At 40.3% G+C, this 14,448-nt stretch overlaps 1 protein-coding gene across 2 annotated transcripts in view; it reads left to right on the forward strand.

Moving 5' to 3' along the window:
- Positions 1-755: 755 nt before the first annotated feature.
- The window catches only part of ctnnal1 (catenin (cadherin-associated protein), alpha-like 1), a 66,293-nt gene continuing 52,600 nt past the window's right edge, over positions 756-14,448 (forward strand). For both annotated transcript variants that reach the window (XM_017454878.3, XM_017454879.3), the window contains exon 1: positions 756-1,182. In XM_017454878.3, the coding sequence (XP_017310367.1) occupies positions 1,084-1,182 (99 nt within the window). In that variant the 5' untranslated portion in view covers positions 756-1,083. The remainder of the gene's footprint in view (positions 1,183-14,448) is intronic.

The following is a 14,448-nucleotide window of genomic DNA, read 5'->3' on the forward strand; positions in this document are numbered from 1 at the left end:
CAGATGGTTTTTAAAAAATACACAGGGTCAAAGGCAGCCTGGAGCCTATCCCAGGGAACTCAGGGTATAAGGTGGGGGACACCCTGGACGTGGTGCCAACCCATCATAGGGCACAATCGCACACACATTCACACACCACGGACAATATTGAAATGCCAATCGATGCATATCTTTCGACTGGGGGAGGAAACCAGAGTACCTGGAGGAAACCGCTGAAGCACAGGGAAAACACAAGTTCTGCGCACACAGAGCGGCGGTTAAAAACTAGTTCAAATCCCAGCACTACCAACCTACAACTACTGTGCAGTTGAGGGCAAGACCAATAATGGCAATGGTTTTAATAGTTAGCAATAGTATTTGTACTATGAACTACTAGAATTTCTGTGATGGTTTCTATTGTTTTTTTTTTGTTATGTTTGTTTGTTCCAGCAGTTGGGTGTCAGTCAAATGCAGTCACTGTCTTCATTTTCGCCTTGTTTTCGATTGTTACAGTATATACACCACTGTTTCACAGAAATGTACGTTTTTGAACCATAAATCCGTATGTTGTTTTTTGCTCCAACCGTTTTGTTAATTAGCAACACGAGTAGCCTGTATAACTGTGACCTGAAGTAATATGCTAACACTTGCTCCCTGTGCTCTTCTTCTTCTTCTTTACTCTAGTTACACTTCTCTGGCTCTTGTGCTGGTTTATGAGTCAGAAACAACGCGTGCTATTCTCGGTTCAGTTATTTTAGAAAGTTTATCTCCATATGGGAAGCAGCCAGCTCTTAGTGCGTGTTAGCCGGCCGTGTTTCCCTCTCAGTGTTTCTGCGCCCACCCACTCTCATGTGAGAGTGTGAGAGAGTGTGTGTGTGTGTGTTACAGTGTGTCACAGTGTGTCCCGTTTAGCTTGCCTACTCTCTGTATCTACTCCAGCCACTACATGGGGAAGGACAGGCAGCTGAGAGGCGGCATTACCGAGTAGTGTATATGTACACAAGCCCGTGGTGGGAATTATTGTGTGTTAAAGAAATCACCGCGGCGGTGAACACACTCGCGTCTCACTCTCAGAGCCTACATTAGCTGAGAAACTAGTCGGGAATGGCTTCGTCTCCTTGTGGCGGTGGTGGCAACTTTGAATGCAGACTCGAAATCAAAACTCGGTCGGTGGAGCAAACCCTCATCCCTCTCGTGTCTCAGGTGAGTTTTGTGTCCGAGCGACCGGTTCCTGAGCGTAAAGTAAACAAACCAGTTAGGGGGAAAAAGTCAGAGGTCCTTCTGTCTATCTCTCTCACGGTCTGGTATTATTCACCCTGCGTTTATGTAAAGAAAGTTTACGTATTAGTTGCTTGATCCGGATTGTTTTTTTTTGTTTAAAAACGCGACTAAATGAAACACAAAGCGGCTTGATTGTAAAGTCATTTAGCGTCGCGTTGTCGCGGAGTGAGATTGTGGGAACTCAACCGCACCTCTGCTCAGGGGTCTAGCAAACAGTCTGACGCCGGACAAATCATCGCTTGTTTTCACATGTAACCGTTTTATCTCCGTGTTATTTGCGTCCCTATGTGTTCAAGCTGTGTGTTTAGTGTAGTGTAGTGTAATACACTCCGGATTAGAAAGCACAGTACTCGTGTTTCAGTTCACTGCTGTGCGCGCGCGCACACTTCTCCCTCCGCGTAACGAACTTGCATGGCTTACTGCAACCGCTTCACACTGCACCGGTTCCCCATGGACTCTGCTTCCGAAGGGTAGCGGTCGTCCTTCCTAAAGGAGTTAGGACTTGGAACATTTTCTCAAAACATAGACCTCATGTCATAGGGACAAACCAAAGAACCCTTTTAAAGGATGGAAGCTTGTTTTCTAATATAAATATTGAAGGTAGAGCCATTTTTTTGACGGTCCAGTTATATAAATTTGCTTGCTTACAAAGATCTGGTTCAGCAGTGCACATGACTGAATAAACCACTTGTGTTTTAATGCTCAAAGTGCACCTGAACTCAAAAGGGTTGTTTCATCTTTTTGTAGAACTCTAAGAACAGGACACCAATATGATAGTAGCCTATTTTCAAAACTAATTTTGGAGAGATTCTTGTTTTTATTGTATGGTTAATCGCTTCCAGGCAAAAGAGAGAGAGAAATATTTTGATGATTCATCCTGTACTAGTCTTCCATCAGTTTTCCGAAACGCTTATTCTACACAGGTTCACAGGGTGTCTGGAGACTATCCCAGGGAACTTAGGGCACAAGGCAGGGGACACCCTGGACAAGGTGCCAATCCATTATAGGGGAAAATTGCACACACGTTCACACACAATGGATGATTTGGAAATGCCAGTCAATCTACAACGCATGTCTTTGGACTGGGGGAGGATATCGGAGTACCTGGATGAAACCCTCGAAGCATGGGGAGAATGTGCAAATTCCACGCACACTGGGCGGAGGCGGGATTCGAACCCCCAACCCTGGACGTGCTAACCACTGTGCCTTGTGCTAGGCTTCTGATCATCCAATTGAATGCTTTATAGAATGGATATATCCCACACCCCTGGGGAATGTGTATTGTACTTACAGCTCGTTAGCAGCAGACAGGGTTGGTCTGTGCATCTTCCTGCGCAGTATTGCCTTTTCCAACCGTGCCTTGGCTGAGGAAAAAAAATGTTGATTAGTTAGAGTTGGTTAGAGTTTGTCGAAATACTTTAATGGGTTCATATCCAGACCGCGGTCTGCCCTTTAATATAGAGAATAGGGCATCACCAAAATCTTTACGGACAGTAGGGAAAGCAAAATCTTTAAGGGTTCTCCAGATGGTCAAACTATAGAACCATTGTAAGCTGCCAAAAGGAACCTTTTCTCCTAGTGCAAGGCAAACTCTGTATTATACACGATATATAGCTTAACATGATCGTTTTCTTACTACTTTTACAAAATTGTGCAAATGAGCTGCTTTGTGGTTTGACAGCACTGCTAAAACAGTCTTGCTTCATGTTTGAAATGGCGTCGTACTTTATATTCTCTGCAAATGCTAAAGTGCACACTATGTATTCCCTCACCTCTAGGGTACATAATTTGGACACTAACCTATTGCTATGCCTTGTGGGATTTCATAAGTGCACTGGATGCTCCGCATTACGTTTTCATATGAGAATACAAAATGGCATAACTCCCAAAATAGCACATTATGTAGTGGATAGTGTGGTTTCAACAAGATGTACCGCTTGGTACTTGAGTTACTTGCCCATGTGACTCTGTAAAGGTCATTAGCATTGATGGTGAGTGTGATGGGGAGAAAAGGTCATTGATAGGAGGCTTGCCAATCATCTATTCACTTACCACAAGAAAGGAGGAACCCTTTCAGTGTTTCAGAGCCTTGTGAGCCCAGACAATAAGGTTGGCCTAATCATAACCCTCCCCCTTTCTAGGGATTTTGGTCTGTTCCTTGGAGCTCATTTCAAATGTATGTTTGCATACCTCCTGTGCATACACAATAATGCATTCACAAAAATTAATTGATGCAGAATGAAAGGGAATGGGTGATGCATCATTATTGTAACATTATCTGTAGGTCACATTACAGAAATTCTCCGAACTGCTAGATCACCAACAATAAACACAAGCTGAGACAAGCTGCTTATTCATGAAGCGTTTGGTTAAAAGTGTGTGTCTGTGCTTAATAGTAAATACCCAGCTTGTGGCTGAAGGTTTGTGAGCAAAACCGTTGTTTTCCTTCTGCGTGTAATTATAATAAGTTTTCTTCAGTCAACCGTTTCTTTTTTGGGGCTCCCTACAGTGAAAATAAATAAATAAAGAAATAAAGAAATAAATATAGCGCAGCGGTAGCGATTTCATCCCAGGCAATGAGTAAATAATCTGTGTAAATACAAGAGCAAGTGTCACGGTTCAGCGTAGATGCTGTGACGCTGTCTGAGTGTGTGAGGGAGGTGCACTGATAAACCAGGGAGGAAATGAAGTGAGAAGTATGTGTCTGTTTACTCATTTGGAGGGATGTGCTGTTCGTGCTGATCTTCTCCCCCTCTGTTATCAGCCTCACTCCCCGGCTGTGTAATAATCATACCTTTAGACTCTGAGAACACACGCTCGACCAGATTTGCTTTCCTGCCTGCTTCAGCTTCACATCTGTGCTAGATCATTGCCATTGCCCGTGTTTATTGCATTAAAGTCAAATCTGTGATTAAATCAGGACACCTTTTGTAATATTTGGTGATGCTCTCATTTACTTTAATAAAAGTGCTGCTCAAAAGAGAAACCCTGGTTTCTGTGGTGCCCCAGGATCTTTTAAAGAGATAATATATATCTCTATATCATATTATCCAAGCAAGCAGGATAAGGCGTCTCTACTTTCTTGTCAATCATGTCTTCTGTCATATCGATGCCCTCTCACCCCTCTCACCTCCCAGCCCCTAAAGCTTACATTAATAATAGTTCTTTTCCACTCAACAGCACAGGTCAAATGCAAACCCCATCCTATCATACTGAAGATTCTTAAGCCAGAAGATAAAATGGGTGGATAAATCAGTAGCCCATGTGCCAGGGACAAGATGATTACATGTCTGGACTATTACATTAAAAAAAAAAGATGTTTAAACAGAAGATAGAGAGCAGTGCACCTGCATGATGCAAGTTACTTGTTGTGAATCGTACTTGTCTGTTGCATTACACAAATACTGGCTTTTGTTAGGTGGATTAATTAGCTTGCATGGGTGATATTCACTCTTTTCAAAATCAGGAACATGCAGGTATTTGGAAACACTGACAAAATAAAGTTTGGCTTAACACATGGTGACCTTAACACTCAGGCAAATTTTTCCCCAAAATTTCCACCAACTTGCTGACTTTTTTGTCGAGGATGCAAACATGATGTGCTTTTTTTTTTTTTTTTTTTTCTTTTTCTTTTTTTCTCCTGACTTTAAAAACATAATGACTACGTGGCCTATGTGGGCAATAATACGCTTAACTAGCTGACTAGCCTGTGATACTGTATTACATTATGCCAGCTAAGATTTTTTTAGCCTAATCCATTAGGTTTGGTGACCCAAACATGGGACTGGACTACACTTTAGAGGTTTCTCTTGCCTGGTGGACTAGTTAAGGAATTTATTATTTGTCCATCCCTGAGAGAAAGGTGACCAAATTCAGCCTGTCAGTGTGAAGGATTGGAGGCAATTTGCTGAGACTGGTGCAAAAATGCTGTAACATTCACGTGTTCTAGCTGTACTTGTGCTTTGTGTTTTTTTTTCTATAGACATTTGTCCAGATTTTTTTTTACATTTGGTCTGCCATCCACATAAAAACTAAGTTTTTTGGTTGTACTAAGCTTTTTTTGCGGATGGGGGGGGAAAAAACTTCGGAATGTCAACTCTCACCTTTTGTCAACCTATGATAAATGTGCTAGCACTTGGATTATCATAGCTGCTGACAAGGATGTTACTTTGTGGTCTGCATTCTCTTATTTGATAACCAGACACAAGAATATGATATGCACTGGACTGCTGCACCGCTCTAGCTGGACAAACCGCACTGCAGTGTAGCTTTTAGATAAGACTCCGGTGAACACTGTAATTAAATGTATCCTTAAGCAGTAGTTTCATTTCATCATTAGTTGACACATATGAATCCCTGTGTTTGTCATTTTTGGATTTTCGAACTTTTGGCCATTTAATGCTTTTGCATATTTAGCTTTTTCTACCACATGATACACACGCTTTTAACATTATTCTTGAGGCATCTGATGTAACAGTTTGACATACTTTTGTTTTCATATTATTGACGGGATGTTTTTCAAAAACGGGTAAAAACGTCTGGGCTGAGAAGGGAACGAGACCTGAAGGACGGGACTTTGTATATCTTTAAATTTTGATTTTAAAAAACAGTTAGCTTTACTTTACATCTCCCAAAATCACTTGACTGTAGCTTTAAATAGCTTTCGTACCTCCCAGTATTTTGCGATCACAGAAATGAAGGCAAAATCAAGAAAACTCTGCAATATTTGGAGGAGCTAGCAATTTTTTAAAATTACTGCAGATTGGGCCAAGGAGCGTCATGTGACATCATCACAATGTGCATTCAGCCAAAACCCTGTTTGATTCACGTGCGTCACACACTGCTGAAAGACTAAAAGGTCTCATTTACCAACAAACATCACTGTGAAGGACTGCAAAACAATTTTGTACAGTTGCAATTTCACCAAGTCAAGTAGTTTTCTGCAAAAAAAGCGAAAATCTCTGCAAGTTGCATCGCAAACAATCACAAAACGAACTCCATGAAATCCTGTAGGGACTGACTAGAGCACTCTCGCATCTGGAACACAACTGTTCAGCCTGCATTACAAACAGAAGATTTGTTTTTTTCCCCCTGCCAATCACTTCCTTCTGACCATTTGAAACATCCACAACTTCTATTAGTCTATAGTGACTCTCACTAACTCTCAAGACTTTCCCTCTGTGAATATTAGTTCAGCTCTCTGTGCCTGTGTTGCACGACCTCAGATCTCAAGCCAGGACAGGACTTATGAAGGTTCTGCTGAGTCTTTTGATCTGATCAGCCCAGTTTTGAAATCCTGTGAAAAGAAAGGCTCATTATTACATATTTGTGCTGGCTCCGTCTTTTGTTTTTGCCAAGCTGAGCACTTTTTCCCCTCCCTAAAAATACAAAAAAATTACAGCTATAATTGGACTGAGAATTCTTTTCTCTTTCTCACGTTATGTTGAGTGTTCATGCTTTTGTGAATTCTGTGCCTCTCGCACTTCCGTAATTTAAACCATTATTAGGTTGTGAAAGTGTGGGAGTTTTGTGCGTGTATTCAGTTGAGCACACAATCTGACAAATGCAAAGTCTCAGTTACACAGTAAAGGGGATCTTTTTCTCAAAGTAGCTTACACAAAAGTTCTTCTAATGTACCACTGTGTGCTCTTGGCAGGGAGACATTTTTGATATTTCAGTTAAATACAGAATGTAAAATTTCTTTAATGCTAAGGTGATTACAGGTTGTAGGAATGACAGCAGGACAGATCTGTGAACTAACTGCAGAAAGGATAAATAGCGTGCTTCCTATAGCGATGGTGCTGATGAAAATCTGAGCTCTGTGTGTAAAACACATGGGAATACAAGGCGGAATACTTTCCGTTCCAGTGCTAGAACAACATAGTTGTTGTGTATGGTGTATAGATGTGTTGGATGTGAGCTGTGTGTGTGCGCTATTCTCCTCTTCGTTGAATTTACTTATTCAGCAAAGCCAGAGACGATAAAATCTACAGCCAACTACAACCCAGCCATCCATGTACAGGCTTACATAGTGAATTACATAGGGACACGGGTTAATCGGGCATTTTCGGACATGCATTGCAGACAGAAGTAAAGTTCTGTCTGTGTGAATGTTAGTTTTCTGGACACCAGTTCCCACAAGCACTGCGTTATGTAGCACAATAGGAAATATTGTTTATCCATGTGTTGTACATTCGGCACATCTCTGTCTTGACAGTTCCCACAGAGGCATGTGTTAGCATCTATTGTTGAAGCAGTCAATTTGTGTTCTGGCCAACGAATGACTACATCCTTTTCCCTTAATTTTTTTCTTTTCAGCAGCTGCCAAGAAAGCAGTTGCATTGTCACTATAAAAGGCAATGAAAATTGAAAAGGCAATATGGATCTGTTGCCCTTTCCTCACTGATAGAGCCTAACTATAATGCATAGCTTCTAGAATGGTGTATCTACACAATGTGCCAACTGTTCGCTGTTTGCTTTACAGAAAAAGGCTACACATATATAAATGCAAATATTGTATATACAAATATTGTAAATACACATATATTATTATATATTATTAAATGCAAATATTTTGTCATGTCATATTTATTCATTTTAGGCAATTATTGACTATGACTGGATTATTTTAAACACTATTCTTTCTAGATTTTTCTCCTTTATAAAAACATTATTAGTGCAGTGGTGGCTTCTCGGTTAAGGCTCTGGGTTACTGATCGGAAGGTCGTGGGTTCAAGCCCCAGCACTGCCAAGTTGCCACTGTTGGGCCCTTGAGTAAGGCCCTTAACCCCCTCTGCTCCAGGGGCGCCATATCATGGCTGACCCTGCGCTCTGACCCCAGCTTCCTGACCGGCTGGGGTGTGCGAAGAAAAGAATTTCACTTTGCTCTACTGTATATGTGACCAATAAAGACTCATTATTAATATTTTGCGTAATTTTTTCAACAGTATGTTTTAATTAAAATCAGTGTTAGTGCTTAAATTCAAAGGCACATTTTTTGCATTTTTAATGCGTATTCTTATCTTAAATACGACAAATATTCGAAGTTTGAGGAATAAAGATGTGTCGCAAAACCATAAAATGTGTTCTGTTTAAGCTTAGCTCTAAACCAAATGAAAAGTTTTGTTTTGCCAAAGTTCGTATTTTTTTTTGGTTTAAAAAAATAATAATATTTTTCTGGTTGTTGAACCTTCTTGTCCATCGAGCTATAAATAAAAAATCTGAGCTACTGATTTATCCACCCCTGATCATACTACAGCTCTGATTAAGATACCATCCTGCCTGATGACAGGTCGTAGGCCCCTTTAACAGAAATACAGCCTGGAGCTCTTCCAATGTGACAAATGATATAAAAAAACCTGACCAAACACTTTATACTCCTGAATCAATCAGAGACCTGAATCAGGAAAGTCATGCCCTGAAGGCCTGGATTCATGTTGCTTAGAAAAGCCTCTATAATTTATACCAGGCGTTCATGAGAGCAAAAGATCCTTTCTTACAAACTTGTCTTCAGTGATACTCTCATGGTGGCGATGCTGCTGAAAACTAAAACCAAGTTCTCATAGTCTTCTTGGCAAAAATGTTTTATATCTGGTATATACATTACATTACATTAGCTACTGCTTTAGTATCATCAGTTAGTTTTCTGGGCAAAACAAGGGACTGGGCAGCACATTGGAAGGCTAGCTAATGAATTTATGATTTGCCCACCCATGGTGATGACCCTGTCCTTCCTGCTTTTGTGCCATGGCAAAAATCTCTGGGAAATCGCAGGATCCCATTGAGTAGGTCTTCTGTTTGCTAGCTCATAGCTGATTGTGATCATGGGCCTGCATGGTAAATACTGTGGGACAATAAAGTTTTCCGAGGGCACAAGTTATCTGCTCTCAGTGTGCCCCCAGTTTTTTCATTCTGCTTCACCACCTTTATTTACTCCCTGACATTTCAACTCATCACTGTTTACATAGCATTTGTTAACAAGACAGGAAAATAAAGAGAATGGACAGGCATGCAGACTATTCATTTGTATCATTCTACAGTGTACACTGGCACAGAAACCGTGCTTGGCTGCAGTTGCCGGGCTCGTGGAATGTGAGGAGTTTGTGACGAATACCCCACTTACCTTACCAGTAATTACAAAAGCCTCATTATTCTCCTGCCAAGGAGGCAGATAGAAATATATAACGGCTGATGCATGTCCGCAGTACATACTAAGGATGGAACAGTACATAAACCTCTGTGTTTTTTTGCTCAGTTTAATCTCTTTAATTGAACCTTATCTGGTAAATAATAAAACAATCTGGCTGATTTAAGTTTGGTTCCTTATACAGGTGTTGCATTGGAATGAAAATAGACTTTCTGGTTCAGTCCCAGAAAGAAGTGCTTTTTTTTGGTATCCTAAAACAAAATATATACATTTATTCATTTAGCAGATGCTTTTTTCTAAAGTGACTTACAAATGAGGAAATACAAGCAAAAATATCTACGTTTCCAGCAAATACCAAATCAACCGGTTATCTATATATCTTCAGGCAGTTTAGATTATCAGCACTTTCTCATGCAGTTCAAGATCTGCTTGCTGAAACAACATCCCCAGAAATGGAACACACACATTTAGATCTTGGGGGGAAAAAGTGTTAATGTGTGTCTCTGCTGTAACCAGATTACTAATACTAAACTTGGTTGAATAACCCTGAAAGAAGGTTTTCAAAGAACCATTATGCCTAAGAGTGAAGGTCTAAAAAAAAAACAACAACAACAACAACAAAAAAACAAAAAAACAAAAGCTCAATATCTTCTCCAAAATTTGTTGATTTTCTTTTATAGACACATTTCAGTTTTTACGACGTAACTTCCTTCACCTTGCTAGTAATTTTGTCATATCTCGTTTGGTTCGTTTTCTGTATTTAAGGATTACTTCTTTCAGATGTTGGATTATTGATGGTGTTTTTGCAATACGTGATCCATTTGCAATACGTAAACCATATTTAAAGTTACAGGATTAAGTAATACTGAGTCATTAACAGAATTTGCTTCATAGGTATGAGCTGTTTTAACACTGGATGTGCAGGTAACAGACCAGTGCTTTGGTCCAGGATGAAGTATTGAGTATACTGCGAATAAATTCATACCGTGGCTTTTTTTTTTTTCTTTTTTCTCTTCTTCAAAATTTGCCATGCAACTTGAGGATTTTTTCGTGCCTTTGTTCGGAAAACTTAGCTGTTAGGCACACGAGAATCAAAGAGGGCTTTCGCTGAATGCGCGTTCTGATGACATCACATGACGCGTCTTGGCCCAAATCTGCGGAACATCTGCGGTAATTTAGAAAAATTGCAAGCACCTGCGAATATTGTGGAGTTTGCTTGTTAATTTCTGCGATTGCAAAATCGGGAAATCCTGGAGGGGCTGCTTAGAAATCAGTTTACACAAACAGCTTGGTTGAAAAAAGTAAGTTGATGCGTATGGCCTTGACTACACCACTGCAGAATATATAATATTAGAACCTGCTGTGAAGGTCTTGGTGGATTTCTTGCTCTTATGTTACTTGAGTTCCAAATGAGTTTCATTAAACCTACACTCATGGGTCAGAGCCTCAGGTGATACAGGAAAGTCTTTTCTGTAGACCTTTTTTTTTTTTTTTCTTCTCAGAGCTTGAAAGTTAGCTTTTTAGAGTGGTATTTTAAAAGAAAGTTAATTGATTTCTTTAGAAGACACTTCATCTTACAGTAGTTGAGATGATTGATCTCTGTAACTTTTGAAGTGATACCATTGGACTGCACCCTCTAATTATGTCTCGTCATGCGGAGTTCATCTTGAAATGGTTGAGTTGAGTGTTCGACAGATATTCGTGTTCTGCATCGAAGAATAAGAACTAAGTAGAAATGCATATATGAAGGTGTCTTGTATTTCAATTAGAATTTGTATTGTATTGTGCGTATTGCATTGTGTTGTTCTTATAACACACAAGATTTGTTGAAAGTTGTATTTTGTGTGCCACAGCCATAAAATTAGGAGGAGGCCAGGTAAATAAAAAGCACATTTCAGCATGGAATCGTGGAACCATTCGCTTTCTCTGTTTATGTCTCAATGCTTCCTACTTAAGTCCGATCTAAAAGCTACCTCTTCTGGTAATTAGTTCCATCAGTCATGTCACACTTGGGCTGACGGGATTAGCCTTGTGCATCGCTCTGCTGGCCATATAAGCACGGATAATGCAAATTCTAAATAATGCTAACATTAGCCATGCACTCTGGAGATTTGGGTTCCCCAATCCACCTCATGAATATTGATTACTGGCTCTCAGAGTAGGGCCCAGCTAGCTGCCAGGAGGCTTTGGATGGGAATCTCTCATGCCTGACTGTCTCCATGCCAGTATCTGGTGTTTTTTATTTATTTTATTTTTTCTTTTTAAATCTCCGTAGCAGTGGCTGGCTTGACTGGAAGACATTCTGTTTGCTGTCATAAACTTTTCAGACACACACAGGTAGTGAAATTTGCTTGGACAGGACAGCTGGTTTTGCAGATTTAGGCCCTTTGGTGCCATGGACACGAGCTGCTGATGAGTTAGAATGAGACAATTTTACTTCCACTAATGACTTGAGATTATTCTATATTCCCACTGACACAATTAGCTGATTTTACCTTTTTATTCTTTATACTCAAATAGTGATTACACCAGAGCTGTTCACAAATCACTTTATGCAAATCTGAGCTGAGGCTGGAGGCTCAGAGCTACAAGTCTGGGTCGAGTCTCGAGTCCCTGTGCCACCAGCTCTGAGTCGAGGCTTAGAGCAACAAGTTTTGAGTTGAGCCACGAATCTATGATCTGCAAGTCTGTGTCATGCCCGTAGTCTCTGAGACGCTAGTCTGATTTGAGACTGGAATCCCCGAGTCGAGTCTGAACTATCTGAGCTGTGAGGTCCCGTCGGCTCTTGAGTATTTAGTCATGAAATTTAATTAACGTTCAAATCCCAGTAGCATTGTATTGCAAATGAGTAGAACCGTGCTGTAGAATTAATAGGGAGTACACTGCAGTGCACGGTGTATGAAGTACAGCCTTAGTCCCGTTTAATATCAGAAATGATAAAATATCTGAATTACACTGGCATTTAATATGCCGTTAATAGAAACAGTTCAAGCTGGTAACATGTTGAATAAATGTTACTCTGTGTGTGTGTGTGCGCGATGTGGTTTGGTGTATTCCTGGGTGCAGTGTGCAGACCACGGTGTGGTCACAACATTCCTGTGTGAGGATCATGTTACGTTAAGGAAGTCGCATGTGTCTGTGTGGCCAGGGGATGTCTTCGTTAAATGGGAGAAAGGATCAGGGTCATAGGTTAACCCTTAAGGGCTAAGATCTGGAACATTCTCCATTTCACTGTACTGTGTGACTTATCGCCTACAGGCTTAAACTTCTAAGCACTGTAAATACACTCTGTATTCTGCCAGTAAATGATGCTTCTGCCTCTTTAGTGTAGTCTCAATAACTTTGAAGTAAGTGATGCCTTTTTAACGAGCCTTTTGTGGAGACTGAAAGAAGAATAAAAAGGTTCGCCTGGGGTAGGAATGGAGCTTTGGACATGTGACGTTGCTCTGGGCTTGGTAAGACCTTAAACACTCCTGGACACTAATCATATATAGACCTGAAAAATGGTCTCATCAAGCTGATTATAGCTTCCCATTCTGTCAGGATCAATATCTCATTCTCTCAGTTTTCCATTTTCCTTAACAAACAAGGCCACTGTGAGACAGCTTTCTGTCCGTTGTAATCAATTGCTCAAAATAATGAACAGGAAGACAGTATGGAGATCGAACAGAATGGAACAAACATTTTTGGTTGAGAATATCCTGCTTAAAATATGTTCTAAATGATTAGATTAGGGAAGAAGATTGATCGGGCAGTTGCTATCGTAAATACCAGATTTGTTAGCCAGTGTTTTTTCTTTTAGTCCTTCAGGACACTATGTGTGATTTTTCCATGCACTAGAATAACGTGTCATAAGTCTAGCATTTAAACAAAAAAAATCTGATGCAGATGAAACAGTCCTACATTGCATTTAGAAATTTTGATATTAACCGGTTCACGATTAACCACAATTAAAATCGAAAACCATGGGGGACTTTATGCCATAATTTTAAAATTATGTTGTAGAAGCCTGCTAGACAAGCTGAGGTGGTAGTTGGCCATTGCTACTTGCCTCCTGTCACTTCCTGTGAAATGAGGACCAGTTCAGCTGAAATCTGGCCTGATTGTGAAGATCGATCAGCAAGAGCGACAGTCACGTTGGGTTAAAAACGTGAACAAAATAGTGTTCTGTTGCCTGTGTGAATTTGCATCTAAGTAAAAACACTATTAGCCACTATTAGCCAATCCAGTGGACAGAAAATTACAGCACAAGATTTATTCAGCCTAACCAATGTTGAAAATGTGAGAGGGCAGTGAGTTCAAATCCCAGCACTGCCAGCCTGCCACTGCTGGGCCCTTGATCAAGGCCCTTAACCCTCAACTGCTCAGTTGTATAAATGAGGGAAATGTAAGTCGCTCTGGAAAAGGGCATCTGCCAAATGCTGTAAAAGTAAATGACAAGGTATAAAACCAGATTTATTCTCCCACGAACTACAAGATTTGCTCCAGAATAAAGCACCACAAATGATCGTTCTCTCCACCAACAATCTTAATTCGTGGAACCTCCAATTTTGCACAATATCTCATTAACCAACATGACTTCGGAATGAAACCAATGCATTGGACGTCATGATCAGAGTCAGTGGTCTCGCCACACTACAGGATTTGTTTACTATTTTAAATCTGGACTGGATCGGAGGGGTTAAGACTGGATTTTACACACTTTACACCAGTAATTGTTTAAGATTTGTTTAAAAATTGACACCTTTTGTGGGAGTACTTTAGCTTGAGAATTAACCTGATTGCATAAAAGGCCGTGCAGTCAAGCAGGTACTTTTGAGATTTTGAGGATTTCTGTGCTCTCAGGTTCCAAAAGAGTGAAGAAAAGATGATTATCGTTTTTCTTTCTTGCTTTTTTTTTTTATGTCTTGCTGCACTCTTCTTTTAGGTGATAACGACTCTGGAAAATAATTCTACAGCGAATTTATACTCTAACCATACATTAGAAGGAAATCGGAGTACAGGCTGTGTTGCTGTGCTTTGCAGAAAGAGAGAAACTCAGA

The sequence above is a fragment of the Ictalurus punctatus genome, chromosome 24 (assembly GCF_001660625.3).
Source record: "Ictalurus punctatus breed USDA103 chromosome 24, Coco_2.0, whole genome shotgun sequence".
Lineage (NCBI taxonomy): Eukaryota > Metazoa > Chordata > Actinopteri > Siluriformes > Ictaluridae > Ictalurus > Ictalurus punctatus.